General features: G+C 44.4%; 1 protein-coding gene across 1 annotated transcript in view; it reads right to left on the bottom strand.

Moving 5' to 3' along the window:
* The window catches only part of LOC147629972 (uncharacterized), a 300,394-nt gene that overhangs the window by 86,295 nt on the left and 191,317 nt on the right, over positions 1–22,782 (bottom strand). Inside the window, exons 24-29 of the mRNA XM_086811523.1 lie at positions 19,483–19,797; positions 18,437–19,304; positions 17,475–17,581; positions 7,464–7,630; positions 6,551–6,764; positions 5,920–6,329 (exon numbers count right to left, since the gene is read on the bottom strand). Of these exons, the coding sequence (XP_086667649.1) occupies positions 5,920–6,329; positions 6,551–6,764; positions 7,464–7,630; positions 17,475–17,581; positions 18,437–19,304; positions 19,483–19,797 (2,081 nt within the window). The remainder of the gene's footprint in view (positions 1–5,919; positions 6,330–6,550; positions 6,765–7,463; positions 7,631–17,474; positions 17,582–18,436; positions 19,305–19,482; positions 19,798–22,782) is intronic.

Below are 22,782 nucleotides of genomic sequence, written 5' to 3'. Positions count from 1 at the left end.
GAGGAGTTTGAGGAGTCTTGCCTTTCTTCAGCGGCTTCACGAGAGCTCCACAGATAGGAGTTTGAGGAGGAGTCTTGCCTTTCTTTAGCGGCTTCACGAGAGCTCCCCAGATAGCCAGTGGATCGAGAGTCAGCTTGCCGCTACTTGCACAGAGATTAGATCCATAGAGGAGAGGAGGGTGGAGTATAGGTATCATGCCAGGGCCTCTTTCTAGATGCAGGCAGGCGATAGACTCACAAGGGATTTCTTTGAGATAGCCGGCCCCCACAGGAGGAGAGATGGTATTTGCAGGCTACATGGCCAGGATGGAGCTACTGTTTCAGATCCCCCCATCCCCCCCCCACCCCAGTGAGATCCATCGCCACGGACTTTTCTTGATCCCTCCTCACTAGTGCCCCAGTATCTCCACAGGTGGTGGAAGCACGCAAGAGGGTCTGGTGGCATACGAGGGAGGTGGTTCCCCTTCTCTTCGTTCATTCTTATTGACACCATAGTGACGGAACTTCTGGCAAGCATAGACAATAGCCAAGCCTTCCCTCTCAGTGGTGTAGTTTTGTTCAGTGCGGGTATGAGGAGGCGGCTGGCATAGTAGATGGGTTTGTCCATCTTGTATTTCTCACTGGGCTGAGTAAGGACGGCATCTGTATGGACATGGAAGATGATTGTCCAGTCAAGTGGGATGAGAATGGGGGCTTCGGTGAGGCGTTTTTTAAGGTAGGAGAATGCAGTACAGGCTGGGTCGGACAACTCGAAGATGATGGATGGCTTAACTAGGTGGGTGAGGGGAAGGACCACGTCAGCATACATGTCGATGAAACGAGGATGGTAGTCGATGTGTCTGATGAAGACCTGGGTACCTTTGGGGCTAATTGGAGGAGGAAGGTGAAGGATGGCAACTATTTTGTCAGGGTCGGGAGCCAAGCCTTTGGAAGAGATGATGTGACCTAGGAGGGTGCCTTGGACCACTAAGAAATGACACTTAAAGGGGTTGAGGCGGAGACGGGAGGAGCGACACTTGGCAAAGACCAGAGCTAACTGCGAGAGATGTTCTGAAAAGGCCTCTAGCCTAGAGACAAGGTGCGTGCTTGTGAAATTAGAAAAATCGTCAATGAAAGTATGCAAAAAGCTTAGGAGATACTCCCTGAAGATATTGGTGATGAGACGTTGGAATGTGACCGGAGCGTTACTACACAGTTTGAAGGGCATCTGGTTGTAGACATAGGTATGCCATTGGGTGACGAAAGCGGTCTTGGCACAGTCGTCCGGGTGGATGGTGACTTCGTTGTATCCACTAAACCCATCCATAAAGCTATAGAGGGCATGCCCGGAAATATCCTCTAAAACCCGATCCATGAATGGAAGGGAAAATCCATCCTTGATAGTTGCTTTGTTGAGAGACCGGAAGTCCACAAAGACACGGATCTTGTTGGTCTTCTTCTTGGGCGAGATCACCATAGGGGAAAGCCATTCAGAGTGTTCCACTGGGGAAATGATTTGGGCGTCCTCCATGTTTTCCAGCTCCACCTTGACAGCCTCTGCACACTTTGGGTTGAGCTTGTAGGCGCACCCACGTGTTGGGGTAAAGGCGTTATGCCCACCCTTATAGTGTGTACAAGCCCATAAGTTATAGTACATAGTACACTTAGTACTTTTAATGTACTAAGTGCACTTTGTGTACTAGTGCAATATACATGTGTGATAGGGGGTCACACACTCATGCTATTGATGAGTTGACTTATCCCCACAACTCTCTCTCTCTCTCTCCCTTGTTCTTCTCTGTGTATGTCTTTCACATGAACATAACCTAACCCTAATTCTCCCATCAACTGGTATCAGAGCCTGCAGGTCTGACGCTGAGTTTCTTCAGAAACGCGTAGCTGAAGCTGGAGCAGGCCCGTCCTCTCTGTTTGATCGAGCAAAGAAAGCCTGTGTAAGCTGAGTTCTGGGCGTGAACGAAGGCAGCATAAGCGGGCGTAGATGATGAAGCGGGTGCTGGTAGTACCTTGGTCGAGGGCGTCCATCGAATACTAGGCCAGCTCTACACGGCGCAGGCAAACACGAGCGAAGCGCACAGCAGCCAGGCGAAACTGAAGCGCCAGGCGTTGAGCGAAGGCTGCTGGCATATGGAGTCGGCCGGCCACCTAGTCGTGTAGGCGCTAGGCGAATACGTCAGGCGGGCGTTAAGCGAAGGCGAAGCTAGGCTTGAGCGAGCGTGTTAGTCACCGGCGCCACACAACTGGAGCCGAAACGAAGGTAGCGTAGCATACATCCTCCTCCGCACAGGCTCACGTGCCGTTGCTGAATCGGGCGCTGGTACACCTTCCGTGAGGCAAACAAGGCAGTTATTCGGGTCAGGTATCACATAACCATAGACCTAGATTTGATTGCTGTGCGGGTGAAGTCCCCATGCCGAGCTTGGTGTGCAACGCCTGCAACACAGAGTTCTTCGACGAGACTGCCCAGAAGTCGCACTATCGCTTAGACTGGCACCAATACAATCTCAGAAGAAAGCACCAGCATTAGAAGTGCCCCCCCCACCTGCACAGAAGCCTGACGAGCAGCAGCATCAACAGCAAAATCGACGCCCTCCTTTCCTGCAACAAAAATCAAAAATTACAAGGTATTTGCCTCAATTTTTTTTGGGATTTGCAATTGAGCAAGTACAATCAACAATTGAGCAGGTACAGGTGCCCAATTGCTCAATTCTTGAGCAAAATTGGCAAAATTGGGTGACATTGGTCACAATCAGGATAAATTTGCAAGAAATTGGTCAAATCAGGATCAATTTGCAGGAAATTGGATGTCAAAATTTGGGGCTTTTGATGTAATTGTGCAATTAAGCACTCATACATGCTGTATGATGTGAGAAATCGCACATTTGGGCAAAATCGCAGCAAATCGCAGCAAATCGCAGTGCAAATCAAGGGGCTTTTGTGCCGATTGAGTTGATTTGCATGCAGGCAATCGCATTTGATGCTGTGGATAATGTGTTGATGCCTTACAAGCACTCAATGTGCCTGTGAATCAAGGGGCTTTCATGTATTTGATGTATATGTGGCCAGGGGGAAGCATCGTGAACACTCTGGATGCCTTCATGTACGCCAATGTACCATGTATGATCAGAAATTGATCTTAAATCAAGGGGCTTTTCAAGTTTTTATGCTTGTTGAGCTTGGCAAAGCAGCAGGCAAGACATTTATGCCTTGAATCCTCAAAAAATCAGCTTGCAGTCAAGGGGCTTTTGCCCAATTTCTGTTCGGGACTGTTTTATGCAGTGTTCGGGACTGTAAAAGTCTGATTTTTACTCATTTGGATAGCCAAGAGAGCACTTATTGCTACTGTACCTGCTGGTACAGATTTGGCACAGCTTTGTGCATGTTTTGGCATGGCTGTACACTGTTTTGAGTGACCAAAAGGTTCAATTTCAGCTGCTGTACTTGCCGGTACAGGTTTGGTACATCATTGGTGAGCACTTGGTAGTGCTGTACAGTACTTTGGAAGGGCAACAGAGCACATTTAAGGTGCTGTCCAAAATCTGCAGCAACCAGATTTTGGTGATTTCATCACATAAAGTGGGAGAAAAGTTGCATTTGTGCTTCCGCAGTGGGAGATAAAGCTTGGGAGAACAACTGTGAGCACTTCGTGTGCTTTTGGTGCAGTGTTTGCACATTTTGCAGGGAGTCAGGCATTGACAGGTTGCATTTTGCTATGGCAACCACAGGTGAGAGCTCTTCATTGCTTCACATCAAGAAGCTTGAAGGCTCGCATAATTATGATATTTGGCAAACCCAGTGCTACAATGTGTTGCTCCAGAAAAAGCAGCACAAGCCTATCAAAGAAAGGGGTGTGATGCCCGCTTCTCTTATTGCTGAAGAGTGGGAAGATATGGATGAGCTGGCAAGATCTACTATCATGTTGTCTGTGTCAGACTCATTACTTTTCAGCATTCGTGAAGAGAAGACAGCTTGGGGAATGTGGCAGAGATTGCAGGACTTGTATGCCCAACAAAGTGCCTCAAGCAAAGTGTATTGGTTGAAGAAACTCATAGGTCTTCAGATGAAGGAAGGGGCGTCTATGACAGCCCATCTAAATGAGTTTAATGGTATTGTCAGCCAGGTCATCAATCAAAAGTTGGCAATGGACGATGAGTTCAAAGCCACTTTTTTGTTATGCACTTTGCCAGAGAGTTGGGACACATTCAGGACAGCCACTAGCAATTCGAATGCTATGCTGTCATATGCAGATGTTGAGGGTGCTCTTCTTCAAGAAGAGATGAACAGGAAAAACAACTCTGTTGGAAAGTCCAATGCAATGAATGCATGTGGGAGATCCCAGCAAAGGGGAAAAAGCCAAGAAAGGGGAAGGAGCAAGTCTCGCTCCAAAAAGGATTTGGAATGCCATTATTGTGGCAAGAAGGGACACATTAAAAAGCAATGCTACAAATGGAAAAATGATCAAAAAGAAAAGGGAAAAGGCAAAGACAAAGAGAAAGATGAAGCCAAAGATGTAAAGCCAAAGGGCAAAAGTGGAGTCAAGATTGAAGAAATCAATGTGTCACATGCAGGTGGCAGTGAGGATGAGGTCCTATTTACTTCTTCACTTGATGCCCATTCACTTCTTACAGGTGGTCATGGTATGCACTCATGGATCATTGATTCAGGTGCCTCCTTTCATGTCACAGGTTGCAGAGACTTGTTTGTCAGGTATACTGCTGGCAATGAAGGAGTGGTTTATTTGGGTGATAACCATGCATGCAAAATTCTTGGCAGAGGTGATGTGAGGCTTGTATTTTCAGATGGCTCACAACTTATGCTCCATGATGTCAGGCATGTGCCTGAGATCAAGAAGAATCTGCTTTCTACTGGTGGACAGCTTGATGATGCTGATTATGTTACCACATTTGGTAGTGGAAAGTGGAAGATTAGTAAGGGCTCACTGGTTGTTGCCAGAGGCTCTAAGGTGGACACTCTTTACTTCATGCATGCAGGTGTTTGTCACCATGCTAATGTAAATGCAACCGAGCTGCCGGAAATCTCTATGTGGCATAGCCGGTTGGGACACATGAGTGTCAAAGGAATGGAGCAATTGTCTCGTTTGGGTTACTTGCCTTCTCTAAAGTTTTCAAGTTTTCAGTTTTGTGAGCATTGTATATATGGTAGGCAACTACAGTGCCCCCACAAGAAAGCTCTTGGACAGAAAGATGCTCAGTTAGAGCTTGTGCATACAGATGTATGTGAGATGCCTCAGCTTTCTTTGGGACCTTCTTTTGTTGGCCAAGAAGTAGGTGTCGGAGAGTTGGGAGAAGAAATGGGGGCTACTGTGGCACTGGTCCAGACCTTCCTCCAGTTTGAGCTCCTGTGGGCCATCCTCTTGAGGAATCCACAATTAGATGGAACCCCAATTGTGCAGAACACGTGTACTCCTAAGCCATGGACTTGTCTGAAATCTCCCCTCTTCTATTTTTTTGTCATAATAGAAGCCTCCTTTCTGGGGCGCGGGGGGGGCGGGTGCGTTGTGCAAAGCTGTCAGCTATGAGCACAAGGGACTGATGGCCTGTGAATTTCCTAACGGGTGAGAGAATCCAGTGAATGGCTGGCTTCCTGTAGGGTACCATGTGTGTGTTAATGACGCCCCTTGTGTATCAGGTTGAGAGAGAAGTTTTCCCCAAAACAGAAAAACAATTTGTGCATAGAATGGTCCTGGCCCTGTTGTGCGATCTTCCCACTTAGATTTTTTCGAAGAGCTACCTTCTCCTTATTAAAGTGTTATTAAATACTTAATAAGCAACCCCCCTTTTGCGTAACATGCTATGATAGGCACTAAGGCAAAGGGCTGGCCACAAACTTTGATTAGAAAATGTTTTAGTATTACTGGACATAGGTAAGACTATGGTGAAATACAGTTATCATAAGTACCTACCTTTTTGGAATGTTGTTTGTGTCCATTATATCACCAAAAGATAGGTTTTTGAGGGAGTCATTAATGTTGGTTTCCGTCCCATTTCCTTCTGGGTCTTCAAACACGAAGTCACATTTGAGATTCAAGCGTTCCTCCACCATTTTTCTTAAATAACAAAAAAACCAAAGCCTATCTTGATCATCAACAAGCCTATCATGAAAAATTCGCGAGCACTCATGGCACCATAAACGTATGAGAGATTTCTTGCCATCTAAAGCTCCTCCCATCATGCAAACTCCTTGAAACACTTTTGATAGGTCCCTTAAGTTATATGTATAATGTGATTTTGATGGGGTTGGAAGAAGATCGCGTTGGATCTCTCTGTAAATGTCAATTGTTGCAGTAACTAGTGCTGAGCCTATAGATCCAACCTGAAAGGAGAGAAGGCTGATCAGTCTTCTTAATGCTTCTTAGCTTAATTACATCAACGTCACAAAAGAAAAATAAATGAAAGCCAACCAGCATAAGCGTGAGTGGTTTAGACTGCACCTGCCGTGTAACAGGTCACACGTTCTAACCCTGGCATGTAAACTAGAAAAAACCCAAAATGATAAAGAAGAGAGAAAAGTAAAGCTGAAGTGGATACTCATACCTCAGTTGGTATATGGGTTTTTCTCACCCACCAAGCCATGATAGTGCCAAACACAGTGCCAAGATTTGCATCATCAAAATCAGTCACAGCAAGCACATGATAATGTCTCAAATATCTTGGTGTAACAGGGTTTCTTCCACCTCCAGGTGGTCCCATTGCAGCAACAAACTGAATGTCAAGTATTTGTTTGAAAGAATTGTCCATCCGGTCATACCTGTGAAAAACTAATCTTTTGTACTATAAAAAACATGGGATCCAAGCATAGAAGACAGAATATATTCCATTAAGGTGCCAAATTCAGGTTTGAAAGAAAAAGAGAGATCATACTAAATGAAGCTAGAGTGCTTCATAGTAACAATATTTTCTATGTACAACGGGTTTCGTGTACTGGTGTACATAGTGCACACAACCAAGGGCGCACATAATTTCAATACATGCCAATGCCTATGAAGTTCAGCAAGTAAGCCTAACATATTCCGGCAACTTCAAAGGATATCTAGCTAGCCCATGGTTCAAGCAGAAATGGTTTAAGTAAAGGCCGAAGGTTTGAATGCACAAAACTATGAGGGGTTTCTGCTCATATCGAGTGCCTTAAAACCTGAGTTAGCCAATAATTGGGCATGATATACTAGTTGGAGCATTCATTTCTCACACAGCAAGCATGTGATGATGATGCCATGGCAGTAGATGAGTATAGGAGCTTCCTTGGTCCTTATCATTACAGTTACCAATGGCTTAGAAAATGATATAGAGCTGTTGTAGAGCCTTCCGAGACTTTAATCATGATTACTACACATACCTAGGTTATAATATAATAAATGATGGAGCTTTGGATGATTTATCAATAGCATTTAATAATGCCTCTCCTCAATAGATCTCTCAACAAAGAGAAGAGTAAGTACTTGAGAATTACCAGCCACCATGATCCATCCATTGGCGCAGAATTTCTATTGGTGGTTGGGCACCATAGACTTCCAATGCTGGCATGTTCAAGTCATCAACAAAAACGACACATTTTGTACCAAACGGAGGACCAAAAACACCTTTTCTCCTTTTATCCAGCTTGCTGTCAATTATATCCTAAAAAGAGCACAAATTCTGGGTTAATAGTGAGATGTAAAAATTTTAATTTCTACAAGGCAATGGGAGAAGGTTTAATCTTGTAACCCCTCTCTGCACTATGGAGTCCAGAAGGAGATGGGGGATTTCCGGAGCTTCGAGATGCCACCGAGATCATAAAAATCAGAGGTTTACTCGGGAAGATACGGAATTTTCTTTTTTCTAGAGACGTCACGTGGTTTTATGGGAGGGGGTAGAGTGGTTGTAATTAAGGCTTGTAGGATTTGGTGTAAATGGATGAGTGTGGATCATTCCAAAGAGTGGGAGGTGATGGGTTGCTAAGTAAGAATAGTTCTACGAGAGAAAAACACAGTGTGTACAGTTGATATAGGCAAGCAAGCAAGGCGGAATATACAGATGCGTGCTGAATTTCTGTTCATGGCGTTTTTTTTTGTGGATTGGTCGTATCTCTGTTTGCAATAGCATGCCCTCTCCCTCCTACACCTTTGCTGTGATCCCGTGTAGAAGCAATACGAGCTTGACTTAAAATAAGTTTTCATTGCTTCATTTGGTGGAGGTGGCGGGCACTGCGAGAGGTCACGGTGGTTGAAGGAATTTGTTTTGATAGTTGTGGGTTTGGTTAAGTGTAAGGAAGAAAAAATGTTGAGTCGCGCCACAGGGAAGAATTGCTGCGTGTTCATGCTGGGCGAGGTTCTTGGGCTTGAGGACTAGGTCCTTATTATGCTATACATAATAGAGACGTTGATGTCTCACGAGTTACCACAGACAGACGACTGGTGGAGGAGTCATGTCTCGGGAGATGCTGTAGTCACATGACGCCTTACCCAGAGAAGGAATTCTGTCACGTAATAGCAATTTGAGCAGCAGGAAGTCTTCAATGTGTAGCGCAGATTTACGAGAAGACTATCACTCTATGGGCCGGACACGTTTGTTAACACCAAAGGTGTGATAGGAACGGTTTCCGCATATATGAGAGCGAAGTAAAGATCATGGGCGACATGAAGGCGATGATGCGTGGATTTTTGGCCTTGGAGAGCGATGCGCATGTTTGAAGGTGGGAAGAAGAAGAAATAGGCACGGTGCATGGCACGTAGCACTTGCGATTCAGTGAATTGAGGGAAGAAGAAGTTGAGGTGCGGCGATCAATGGCGTGACAGAATTCTGAGGCAGATGAAGCATTGAAAAAAATAAAATAAAACAAAACAAAACAAACAAAAAAATTCCCACGTGGGAAATTAGTGGGAAGAAGGCTAGTTTGACCGTTGAATTGAGTGAAGGATAAGGGGCTTTTGACGTAGAGCTATGCCATGAAGATAAACCATATGCTGGGCAGTTGATCTATGTGGAATTATGGCAGTACAAGTGATATATAAGCTTTTCTTTGCCCTAGGACCCTCGTATGCTGTGTACCGTACAGCTCCATGTACACAGTATCCAGCCTAGGCCCTACTTAGCCTTCTTGGTGTGTGATTCTGAGGAGTTTAGATTTGAGATCCCTGTGGCAATTGTTGTTGGGTATATAAATCCTAATGCAGGAGATAGCCAGAGCAATGAGTGAGAGTCAAGGTGCAAGTTAAAAAATTTACAATTGACTCGTTGACTAAGTTCTGCATGGTAAGGGTACCATTTTGACCGCAAAATCAAGTGCCAAGGAAGGGGCTTTTGTTGTGGGTCTATGCTCAAAATTGTAGGCAGTGTATGTGGCTACTGTTATGAGTCTTTAACTGTTATGTGACAGATTCAGTTCAGGTTTAATTATCCATGCAAAGTTGACCTTGGACAGAGTACAACCTGCTAGTACAGACAGTTTGACCAGAGAATTAGGTGGTCAAGAGAAGATTTTTGGTGTGTTCTTTCTTTGTGTGACAAAGATGGTGGAAGTACCAATATTTCGTGGTAGAGAAGGGGAGGATGTTGAAGCCTACCTTCGGAGCTTTGTAAGAGCCAGCCACATGTTAGGTTGGCAAGAGAATTTGTGGGCCCAATATCTTTCAGACTTCTTAGAAGGGATGGCATTAGCCTGGCACACAACACTTACAGAGAATGTAAAAAATAATTGGGGGGCAGTTACTGATGCCTTAAAGAGACGGTTTGGGGTGGAAGAATCTCCAAATGCCCTGTTGATAAAGTTGGACCAGTTGGGACAGTTGGAAGGGGAGTCTGTCAAGTGCTTTGAAATACGTTTTGAGTCAGTATGGGCTAAGTATGAAGCGGCTGTGGCCAGGACTATAGCTGCAGAGGCAAGAGATGGTCATGGACAGGCTGAAGGTGAGCCAGGAAGGCTACCTATACTTATGCCCACCACTGGGTTAGAGCATTTGAAACTGAATAGATTCTTGGCAGGCTTGGAACTCCAATTAAGGAGAAAGGTTCAAGGAAAAGATCCTCAAAACTATGCTGGTGCTTTGCAGATGGCTTTAGCGAAGGAGAAGAAGAAAATGTTGGAAGCAGAGCCAATCATGTCTATCCCACCAATTCCAAGGAAAGAAGGCCCATCATCTGCTGTGGATAATACAGCTGCCATGCCTTCTACTGGTAGCAGCCAACTGGAAAAAAATGTGGAAAAGATGATGGCAGAATTCAGTGAGCTGAAGCTACATTTGGTACAAGCTCCTCCAAATAATCTGCCCAGACTAGAGCCACGCTTTCCGCGTGATCGTAGTAATATCATATGCTTTGAATGTCATGAAAAGGGACATGTGAAATATGATTTTCCTAAGTTGAAGGCAATAAGGGAGAATGATAAGCCGGTGTCTCTTTTGGATGTAGAGCAAGAAAATAAGGAACAAGAATTGCAGGAAGTGGGGGTGTTTGTGGGGAAACGGGGTCATGAAGATGAGATGAGTAATGGTGCAAATGAAGGCCATGGTGGGAAAGTGTATGAAAGGAGGAGAAAGAAAAAGAAGTCTTCCAGGCGAAGGATTGGCTTAGCAGACTTCCCACTTGGCCAGGGTATACAAGACTATGACCTCATCACGGATTTGCGAGGGGTGAAGGCAAATATTACCATCCCTCAGTTACTTGCAGTCAGCCCAGCTTTGAGACAGCAGTTTATGAAGGCAGCCAGCTCTCGTAGGTCAAGGAAGAAGAAAGGGATAGCAGATACTAAGGATGTGAGCATTGACTTGAGTGATCAAATCCCAGTGGTAACTGCTTCTATAAATGGCATGCCTCTTAAAGATATGTATGTGCATGGTGGGGCTGCTATCAATGTAATTAGTGAGGAGACCATGCAAGAGCTTGGACTGAAGTGTGATGCTCCCTCCATGTATAAAATTAAAATGGCAGACAACTCTCGAGCTAAGTCTTCAGGAGCTATTATAGCAGTGAGAGTAGATGTATATGATGTGACAGCCATATGTACTTTCCATGTATTGCCAACTAAGCCAGATAAAAATGCTTATCCCATCATATTGGGAAGACCTTGGCTGTGGCAGGTGGGAGCGGTGCAAAAATGGGCAACTGGAGAGCTGATTTTGAATGATTGTAAGAAGAAGGTTAAATACAACTTGAAAAGTAAAAAAAAAGTGTTAGTGAAGAATGAGGTATCAGAAGAGTCATCTTATACCGAGTATGATGAGTATGACACAAGTACGGAAGGAGGTACTTCAGAAGAGACAGGTGTTATGACAACATAATTATTTGGTATAAGACTGGGTGCTTTGAGAGCCCCACAGGAGGAAGAAAAAAGCTAAATGCAGATCGGAAAAGAGAGCAGCCAATGCACAAATGCTAAATCCTAAGTTGGAGGACTCAGAGAGAGAAGCTTATCTTGATATGTTGGATGAATTCCCTCAGCTCTTTGTCACAGATTATTGGCAGATGCGGAGAGTGACAATGGTGCAACATGAGATTAAGTTAAAGTCCAATGCCAAGCCAGTTGTACAAAAACTTAGAAGGTTGGGGGTAATTCAAGCTGATGCCTTAAAGTGGAAATTGAGAGCCTGCTCTTAGCTGGGTTTATTTACCCTGTTGTAAACTCAAAATGGGTGTCTGCTGTAGTAGTTACTCCAAAGAAAGGGAATAAGTGGAGGATTTGTGTTGATATGAGGCCATTGAATGCTTGTACAGAAAGGAATTACTACCCTTTGCCCTTTCAAGATGAAATATTGGATCAAGTAGTAGGCCATGAAAGGTATTGGCTACTCTGGGTATTTTCAGATTGGGATTGTAGAGGAAGATCAAAAGAAGACCACCTTTATAACACCATGGGGCACCTTTGCATATAGGGTAATGATATTTGGATTGGTGAATGCCCAAGCCACTTTCCAACAATTCATGAACGAAGTGTTTGGGCCATATTTGGGGAAGTTCATACGTGTTTTAATAGATGATTTTTGTGTGTACAGCTCAAAGAAAGATCATTTGGAGAAAACAAGGTTGGCACTACAAAAGATAGATGATGCTCAGGGTAATCTCAACCCTTTTAAATGCCATATAGCTGAGGATAAAGTGAAATTATTGGGTCATGTGATCTCCCAGGATGGAATTGAAATGGACTCTAAGAAGGTGTCTGCAATAAAGGCTATACCTGTGCCAAAGACAAACCGTCAGTTAAAGACGTTTGTGCAGAAAGTTACATATTATGGTAGATTTTTGAGGGAATTAGCACATGAGCTTCATCCTCTACGTCAGTTAGCAAAGAAACAGGCTCTATTTGTATGGTCAAATCAGGCCCATGAAGTCTTTGGAAAAATCAAACAAATGCTTCAGGAGGGACCGATACTTATACCCCCTGATTGGGAGAAGCCTTTTTATGTGAGCATAAGTGTAACAGAAGATGCGGTGGCTGCTATTTTAATGCAGAAGAGTGAGAAGGGATTTATGCAGCCCATTTATTATGCTAGTCGCCAACGAATGGATGTTGAAAAGAGGTATACTGAGATAGAAAAACAGGGATTGTCAATGATCTATGCAACTCGAAAATTCAGATCTTATCTCCTGCCCAAATCTTTTGTTTTCTTAGCTGATTCAGTGATTATGTTATACTTGGTGAAGAAGCCAAGCTTCTTCACCCAAGTGGGAGGTTTGTCAAATGGTTGGCTGAATTACAAGAGTTCCAATTCACCTTTATGACAGAACACTCCACACGAGCCACCCTAGCTGATATGTTTACAGGGAGAGAAGTGGCAGAGGAGATAAAGGATCAAGCCAAAAAAGAGGGCAAAGAAATGATAAAAAAACAGTCTATACAGCAAGTACAAGAAAAGGTGGGACCAACAAATATTTTGTATTTTGATGGAGCTTTTGAAAGGAAGACCAGAAAAGGAAGTGTGGGGATCTACCTATGTGATTCAGAGGGGAAAGAGATTGTGGTAGAAGGTAAGGCCATTGGCTGTGTGAAATCCAACAATGAAGCTGAATATGCAGCCCTGATATGGGGGCTAAAACGCAGTCAAGAAAAAGGAGTCCAAGGGCTGAGTATATTTGGGGATTCCCTCTTGATCATTTCCCAAATGCAGGAGGTGTGGCAGGTTCGGAGTGAGGCACTTAAGCCCTTACAAGAGGAGGCCAAACAATTGTGCAGAAATTTGGGAGTGAAGGCATTTGTACACATAACCAGAGAACAGAATGTTCGAGCCGATGCTTTGGCTCAGGAAGCATTAAAAGAAGAAGTATGTGTGATGGTATTGGATACAGGTTTAGAAGATTTGCAAGAGGTATATGACTACTTGCAACAGGGAGAGTTTCCCCAAAATATGTCCAAAAGGGAGCAAAGGGGATTGATGGCAAAAGCTAAGCCATATACCATATTGGGTGATACTCTATACAGGATGGGCAAGGATAGTATCCTTCGCCGAGTGGTTGGGTCCAAAGAGGCACAGCAAGTAATGGAAGCATGTCATGAAGATCTATGCGGGGGTCACTTTGCACATGAAAGTACAGCCAGAAAGATATTGGCAACAGGGTACTTTTGGCCTACCATGCACAGGGATATCCAAGAATGGTGCACCACATGCCATACATGTCAGGCTTTCGGCAGGAGAGAGTTCAAGAGAGGTCCGCTTCATCCCATCCGGGCTTTGGGACCATTTGAGAAGTGGGGGTTGGATTTTGTGGGGCCACTCCCCCGCTCTCGCCATGGAAAGTATTATATATTGGTAGCTACTGATTATATATTGGTAGCTACTGATTATGTTACTAGGTGGCCGGAGGCAAAAGCAGTGGTGAAGTGTGATGCTAAGTCAGTAGTGAATTTTCTAATGGAGAACATTTGCTTCACGCTTTGGATGCCCACTTGAGGTTGTCACGGATCAAGGACCTGCTTTTCGAAGTGAACTTTTACACATGTGGCTGTCCAAACTTTCAGTAAAGCATCGGTTCTCCTCCCCTTACTATCCTCAATGCAATGGACTTGTGGAAAACACTCACAGTACGGTGTGTGATATTATGACCAAAATGATTCAAAAGACTAGATCTGAATGGGAAAAATGGTTACCCATGGCTTTGTGGGCTTATCGTACTACAACCAAGGCAGCCACAGGGTACTCTCCTTTTCACCTGGTGTATGGCACAGAAGCTGTCCTACCGATTGAGGTGGAGTTACCAACTTTAAGGATAATAATGGAGTATGAATTAGATGAAACAAAAACATGTGCAGCTAGGTTAGCTTTGCTGGAAAAATTAGATGAGCAAAGGAGAGAGGCACTAATGACAAATGAGGCAACTCAGAAGGCCATGAAAGCCAGGATGGACGACATGATTACTTGGAAGGATTTCAATGAAGGTGATCTGGTACTAAAATATGATAACAGGCTGGATAATAGATTGGACAAAAAGTTTTTGGTGAGGTGGGAAGGTCCTTATGTGGTTCTGAAGACATATGCCAATGGGACCTATGACATCAAAGAACTTGGCCAGCAAGGGCCCGGTGAGCGGATAAATGGGTTCCGTTTCTGAAGAAGTTCAAACTAAGACAAGATGTGTGAGGTTTTGCTGATATGTACAGTCTTTTTACAGCAGTTTACAATCAGAATAAATGCGAGAGTTTGATGCTATATACAGCCAGCTTATAACAGGTCTTTCATGTGTTGAATGAAAGTGCGGAGTTTTATTCCTTTGCCAAGCTGCCAAGTTTATGTTTAATCCTGGCAGCCTGGCGGGGGAATGAGATGTAAAAATTTTAATTTCTACAAGGCAATGGGAGAAGGTTTAATCTTGTAACCCCTCTCCGCTATGGAGTCCAGAAGGAGATGGGGGATTTCCGGAGCTTCGAGATGCCACCGAGATCATAAAAATTTGAGGTGATACGGAATTTTCTTTTTTCTAGAGACGTCACATGGTGCAATGGGACGGGGTAGAGTGGTTTTAATTAAGGCTTGTAGGATTTGGTGTAAATGGATGAGTGTGGATCATTCCAGAGAGTGGGAGGTGATGGGTTGCTAAGTAAGAATAGTTCTACGAGAGAAAAACACGGTGTGTACAGTTGATATAGGCAAGCAAGCAAGGCGGAATATACAGATGCATGCTGAATTTCTGTTCATGGCGTTTTCAGGAGAGGTTTCTCTACTCTTGACCACATCTTGACTCTCCGGGCCATTATTGAGGAGGGCAGGTCGCATGGGCGACGGATTTATTGTAGCTTTGTGGGCTTCCGCAAAGCATTTGATACAGTGCCCAGAGCCAGATTGATGAGGCGATTACAGGAGATGGGGGTACCCACAGAGCTCATATGGGGGATTATGGCTTTATATAGATCAGTTGCAGGACAGGTACGCACCCCAGAGGGGGTCTTTACTTTGGTTCACTCCACTATAGGAGTGAAGCAAGGTTGCCCGTTATCTCCTTCACTGTTTGGTATGTATGTGGATGAGGCTTCTGACTACATTGAGAGATTGGGGGACAGAGGAGCCCAGCTAGCAGGTACATGGATCCCACTATTGTTATATGCTGATGATATTGTGTTGATCTCTGATTCCCCTGAGGGTATGCAGCGTCATCTGGATGCTTTACATGAGTTTGCACATGATAGTGGATTGTCTGTCAACCTTGGCAAAACCAAGGTTATGGTGTTTAACACCACGCCACAGTGGGTTAGGCGATCAGCTTCCACATTTACATATGGGCAAGAGATTGTGGAGTATACAGATGCATATACATATCTTGGGGTAGTATTCAGTGGGCCAGTGTTTTCGATGAGGAGAGCAGCAGAGACTAGATTGACTAGAGCACATGCAGCCCTGGGTGGTTTGGAGAGGATGTGTTCGCAGGTTCAGTTTCAGGAACCTCGAACGAAACTTTGGCTTTTTGACACTCTAGTGACATCAGCTATGCTTTATGGAGTGCAGATATGGGGACCTTCAATGGGCCATCATAGCGCAGGCGGGTGGAGAGGTATGGAGAGGCCTTTGGTATCTATGATTGCTAGGATTATAAGAGCCAAGGCCGTGGTACCTCATGAGATTATTCGAGCAGAGCTGGCGGCTGCCCCTCTGGTGATTGAGGCTCTTACGAGATCAGTCTCCTACATACATGGCTTGTGGGATCTCCCCCGAGACAGATATGCATGCCTCGCCCTGGAGTCCTCCCGACAGTTAGCTTTACAGGGAGACACAGCTTGTTGGTATGGACAGATGACATCTTGGTTCCAGGCACATGGTTTTAGCATGGACAGATTGCCTCCCTTCCAGTATTCTCTGGAGGCACCCTCTCTCACTCTCACACGGACAGAGATTACCAGACTCATCCGTCAGGATTTAGTTCAGCTGGACATTAGGAGGACATGGATACAGCCGACTGAGGAGCTGGGCACGAAGATGGCTTTCTACAGAGAGCATTTTCTTCAGCTCACAGCAGATGGTTTTGTGATCAGACCCAGTTACATGGATGTACACTTGTCTCATGCAGTACGATGTGCTATTGGTCAGATTCGCACATCCTCACACCAGCTTGAGATTGAGATTGGCCGATATAGAGGTATACCAGCTGAGGCCAGGATATGCGGAGTATGCCATGGGGAGCCAGAGACAGAGCTGCATTATATATGCCATTGTACTGCATACTATGAGATACGTGGTCGTTTCCACTGTTTATTCAGAGAGGGTTTTGGACCACTTTCCAGAGTCATGGGGTACCAGGACCAGAGGTGTTTGGGATTGTTCTTGCTTGAGCTGCGGAGACATAGAGATAGCCTGCTTAGGCACACAGAGAGCCAGACTCAGAGGCACATTACAGATTTCTTTAGTCCAGCCATCACTGTGCCAGATGGACCACAGCAGCAGCAGGACATGGATACCGCCCACACCAGGGGTACACTGATTGATCGTGCGATTGAGCTTGGGTGGTCCAGACGCCCACGACTACGGAGGGGGGCATCCCAGCATAGACGGAGGTTGCAGCGGCAGATTCGGATTATTCTTGCGAGGCATGCGGGACACCCAGTCAGGGTGCTGACCACAGAGGATATTGAGGAGATCCGCCAGTGTCCGATGCGGCACATACTATGAGATGGAGGCACCTCCATAGTGTACCCCTCCGTCCCACATGATATTGTATCCCTTCACTATATTCCACTCACCTCCATAGCGTACCCCCCCCCCCCCCTCGCTATATTCCAGTTCCAGTTTCATTTTCTAGGTACCAGTAGTATCATCTTTATTTTTCATTTTTCTGGGTTTTTTTATCCAGACATTGTATTAGATCCACCATGATGTAACTTTTGGTCTCATAGGTCATTATGGCCTTTTGAAGACGTTAATATAACATTTCATTTCATTTCATTTCCCTCCTACACCTTTGCTGTGATCCCGTGTAGAAGCAATACAAGCTTGACTTAAAATAAGTTTTCATCGCTTCAATAGATATGGCACTTAACTTGATCAATCAACTTGAGTATGCTACATACCTGTGTTACATTTGCATTTGTTTGCGCTGAGAAAGTCATCATGATGTTACGATACAAGCTTTTATCAAGATTTTCTGTCAGCTCGCGCTTTATATAGGCAGTCTTTCCTGCAAGAAATGGTCACCAGTAAAACAGCAATTGTTACAGCCTCTTGAGGTGATTCTCAGAATTATGTATGCATGTATGCATGTATGAGGTTGATTCTGAATGGGCTATACAAAATTTTTGACAAATTAGGGATAGGAGGAGAATTTTCACAAAAACAAATTAAAAACATGGCGTGCGGCATATTTTGAGTCCGTACAACATTGTCTATGGGGGTGCAGCATTGCACAGCAGATTTGGGGTCATGTAGCTCAACTTATGGGCAAATTGAGTGGCCAAGCCATGCATATGACTTGGGGGGCAGTTGCTTGGCTCTCCCAGTCCGGTCCGCAACTTTTTATGAGGGCAGTGGTACAGATTTTTTTTAAAACATTCGTAGAGGTATTGCCGAGCATGGTTTATTGCAAGATGTTCCTCACTCTGATTATACACTCCCTAGACACAGGATTGACACCAGTTGGGAGATTATTGCCAATATTACAACATGGCAGATCTGGAGAGCTAGATGTACGGAGGGTATTGAGGGTGTCCAGATTTTTGGGTCTCAGTGCATTAGTACTATATGGGGTGATATCATCCACACTCTTATGGCTACTTGGGCTCGCATTCAGGGGCCCTCTCGTTCTGCACAGGCGAAGCGTGTCATATTTATGCGGGAATGGGACCATGGCATCTTCTTTTCCTCTAGTACCACAGGTCTTACATGGCATCATGATGCTCCTCAGTGGTTGAAATCACCTTACATATTGGGGTGATTCTATTCTCTTCCGGCTTATAGCTGTGATTGTTGTATGTTTTTCTCATACTTAATAGAAGTCTCTTTTTGAAAAAAAAAAACATTGTTTTAAAAAACACACCTGTTCCAGTGGGACCCACTAGCAACACATGTTTTTGATGGGTAACCATGAGCTGCAACAAGTAAGAGTAGCGAGCTGTGTCAACCGTTGCTACGATGATGTCATTGAATTCGGCATCCAATGCTGGAGGCCTTTTATCGGTTGTTTCCATCCATTCTTTCCAGCAAGTTTCTGCCTTGATGAAAGCAAAGCTGTACACTGACCCAGTTGCAGGAAATGGTAAAGCAAATGGGAAGCTAGGCTTCTGTATTCTGAGACCAGCACTCAGCTGATATCCAAGGTTCTCCTCTTGAGCAAGAAGATTCCGGAAAAACTTGTCAAACTTATCCCTGCTTTCTGCATCAAGAACCCCTCCAATCGACCAAACCAAAGAGAGTGCAAAGAGACAATGTATCCACACTTCCAAGTCCTTTCCATGCGGCAATGTGCCATAATCTGCATTTGCTGCTTTTGTAGTATTATTGGGTGCCCTGAACTCATCTAATAGGCTTTCATACATGTTTAAAAGGCTCTGTACAAGGTTGATACTTGCAGTGGGTACAAGTTCTCTGCAGTGTTTTTTCACAAACTGAACACAAGGCTCCACCAACCAGTCAACTAACGCTTCCACTACACCCAGGTGTTCTGCAATGATGGGGAATTTTTCCAGCAATTTTGTCATCCAAGATGCCTTTAGTGGGACCCAACCAATTTGTCTTGGCTCCGTGTACACCATGCCACATCTACTGACCGTGGCAGGTGATGCTACAGCAAGGTCTTGCACCTCAAATATAAGGTTCATGGAGGACGTCATCTGAATGATTTCTCCACTCATCAAACAAAGCTTCTTGTTGTCATCTAAAACAGTGTTCATGTTTTCAATCCACACCTACAAAGCACATGCTTACATGTCAATAAGTTGAAGACATGAAAATTTACAACTACAAGAGCACATTCTGATCTGTAGAGATGTCATGGAGTTTTTTCAGAAACATTCTCAAGAGCCTATGAAAAACTCCTCAACCCTATTAATATAGTAGAAGAGTTTCTTATGACAATTTTCTTACTGCATCCACTGGACCATCAAAGATGATCCATTTTCGATCTGGTGTTGCCTCCACAGCAGCAGTTCGGAAACTTTTTGCCAGGACACCGTCGGTCCACTCATGAGAAATGGGATCAAATTGTCCATATAGTTGGCCAATGTAGACAGACTTTGGGTTTATAATAAAGCACTTGGTTACATTCTCCATTTTACCAGAATTACACAAGTCAGTTAGTGCAGCTGCCAGAACTCTGTAAGTCTCTGTTTTAGCCCCATAAGAGAGGCCTACAAGCATGAGACCATGTCTCACTAGAATCATTTCATACAGTTGGAATATCTGTATCAGAAAAAAACGTAGATGTCTTAGCAAAGGCATACAAATCTTTTGACTTTTTGGCTTGCCTTTGCAAAAGGTAGGTCTAAATGATACATTCTTATGAATATTTTGTAATAGTATTTACAAATCAAAAGCTTTTTATTTTATTCAAGTGTTTACGCATGTGTCCATGTGTGTGCAACGAGGCATCATGTATTCTTGATGGTGAACTCTCTGACTCGTGGTCTTTGGGTAAGTCCGTGCGTCAATGATGCCCTTTGAGTGCCTTATTATATGCCATAGCAACTCATCCTCTCCTTCTATACATGGATCATCTTACTTAGCAAGGTGCACTTCGTGGGCTTCAATTGCCATCTAGCAAGCATTTTGTGGCACAGGCTTATGGAGATGATTCCTTCTTCATGCCACGAGATGATCCTTGTGATCTCCACCTTGTAATGGATGCCTTGGATATGTTTGGTATAGCTGCAGGATTGCGAATTAATTTCCATAAATCCAAGCTTATCCCTCTCAAGCCACAAGCTTGGCATAGTGTCTTGTGGCCAGGGGCTCTTGTTCCCTCCAATTAGCTAGTTAGACATTTGGGTTACCCACTCGCATGGCACACGTCGTTCAAACTCCAAGATGATTGGGTTCTGCAAAGAATAAATGCTAAATTGCAGTACTCGAAGTTGGCCACATGGCCTTTACATGTTAGTCTCCATATTGTGCAGTCCATTCTCATTGCATACATACAATTCTTCTTGCCGCTGCTTGCTTGGCCAAAGAAGCACTTGGATGAGTACATGTTTGCTATACTAGAGATACTTTGGAAAACTAAGCACAATACTAAAGGCCTCAGATTGCTGCGAAAGGACAAGCTATGTACGCCAAGAAATCACGGGGGTGTCAACATTCTCGACCTTTGTATTCATGTTATTGTGTGGAAAGCCACTTTGCTCGCTGATTTTGTGGCTCAAAAATAGCCATGGGCACAGATGTTAGTAGCCATGTGCACCACTTTGCAGTCCACCACATTTGGTGCATGGACCACAGATTACTGGGAGGTGGTTTTCGGTCATTTTAGAGGAAAAATTCTAGGTTGTCCCTATAGCTCTAGGCTACTCATGGACTGGAAATTATTGACATAGAAACTAGAATGGCATGGAAGATCACTAGGGTTTGGAAGCACCATGCGGCTGGAAAATATACATTGGAATAGGCTATTTCATGCTCCTTTAGGCCTTCTTGAGCCAAGGAAAGCTTTCTTCTTGTTACAAAAGGGTGTACGTTTCATGGCGGACGTGCTCAATGATGAAGGCTATGTTATCTCCTTCCCAGTAGCATGATGGAGGCATGGGTTAGGCATGCACTACAGGCCTCTATGGCATCTCATACACACCCTCTTACAGCCTCTTCAGCCAGTGCCTCTGCTTAATCATGAGGAGCATTTGAAGGACTGGCAGGTCGCTCCACCACAAGCTACAAGGTTACATGAACTAATAGCTAAAAGGGTCTATCTCAAACTGCTTGCTCCTCTTTGGATCGTGAATCATGCTAATGCACTTTGGACAATGCACAAAATAGATAGATGGTGGGGTGGTTGTTTGAGGAGCATATGGAATAATAGTTTGCCATTGAAAGAAATACTGTTCCTTTGGAGATGCATTATGGGAGTTCTACATGTCGTTGTATTCTTGTAAAAGAGGCACATCGCTATGGCAAGATGTCACCGTTGCATGCTACACAATGAGATAGTGCCCCATTTGCTATGGTATTGTGATTTCTCTCGTGCCCTCCTAGACAGATTGTTAAGGCATCGTCGCATGCGATTCCTGGGAGCTCAATTTGGGAAGACATTTTGGCTTTTCCCTCAGATATATACCAACTTCAGGGTATTCTTCGCTTGGACTTCTTTTTGGGCACTGTGGACAATATGGCAAAATAGAAATCAGATGCATTATGGACACATTCCTCTAGATATATATGCTTGCTTCAGTCGCTTGTTGTTGAGACAATCTCTACATGATTTCCGAAACTTGCAACAAATAGACGACCAGCAATACATGGCCTTCTTTGACTCTGCTTCTAGGTAGTCAAATCCTTGGCCCCTATATAGGGGCCTCAGTTGTATCATGATGCTTTGTTTGTGGGTTTTCACCTCGCAATGAGGTTTCCCACTGGTAATATAAGAATTACTAAAAAAAAGTGTGTGAGAGAAAGAAAGAAAGATATATTACGTCCGCTAGATGCCTAAAGGCGTATGGGACAAAATAGGTACATCAATTCCATACATTTCACTTCGGGTTGTGCACTTAGGCACTAAAATGTGCTCATAGGCACCAATACTACTTTGGACCTTTGAGATATTTGGATTGTTTAAGGACTCCTATCTTTTCTTGTTTGTTAAAATACTTCGTAATGGCATGTTTGCCTTTTGCTTCTATTGTCCATGGCTTCCCAATATTCAGATCATGATGGAACTGAATCCGGGTGAAGGTGGTGACAGGCGGTGTGGGTGTGGGCGGTAAGATGGGGCATGGGATCGTGAAAGAAAGTAATGCGTGGTCAGCTAGTATGGGGGGAGGAGGGATGTTGAAGTCTGGGATGTGTGGTGTAAGAGCGGGAGATCCCATGAGGTAATCCACCGTACTAGTGCCTCCCCCGTGCGGAAAAGATGTAAGGTTGTTCGACTATGGCCATCTGGACAACCCATTATATATAACCAGCTCATGCATAGCCCCCATCTCCAAGAAGTGTCTACCATATGATGTTGCATTCCGCATATCCTGGTTGGCCCTCTGGAGGCCCATTATAGCCAAGTCAATTTGTGACAACATAATGGCATCTCCCTAGAAGTCATATGTCTGCACTTGTTCCCCTTTTGTCCGTGCATTGAAGTCTCCTAATAGGAGGACCTCTCCTTGCTGGGAGAACTCTGCAATGTCTGCAAATAATGGAGCATAGGGAGTCTCTCCTTTCTTTATCAACCTGCATGCATATTCT

The sequence above is a fragment of the Cibotium barometz genome, chromosome 17, assembly GCF_041138505.1.
Source record: "Cibotium barometz isolate CiBa-2024 chromosome 17, ASM4113850v1, whole genome shotgun sequence".
Classification (NCBI taxonomy): domain Eukaryota; kingdom Viridiplantae; phylum Streptophyta; class Polypodiopsida; order Cyatheales; family Cibotiaceae; genus Cibotium; species Cibotium barometz.
This window is presented reverse-complemented; position numbering and strand designations above follow the sequence as displayed.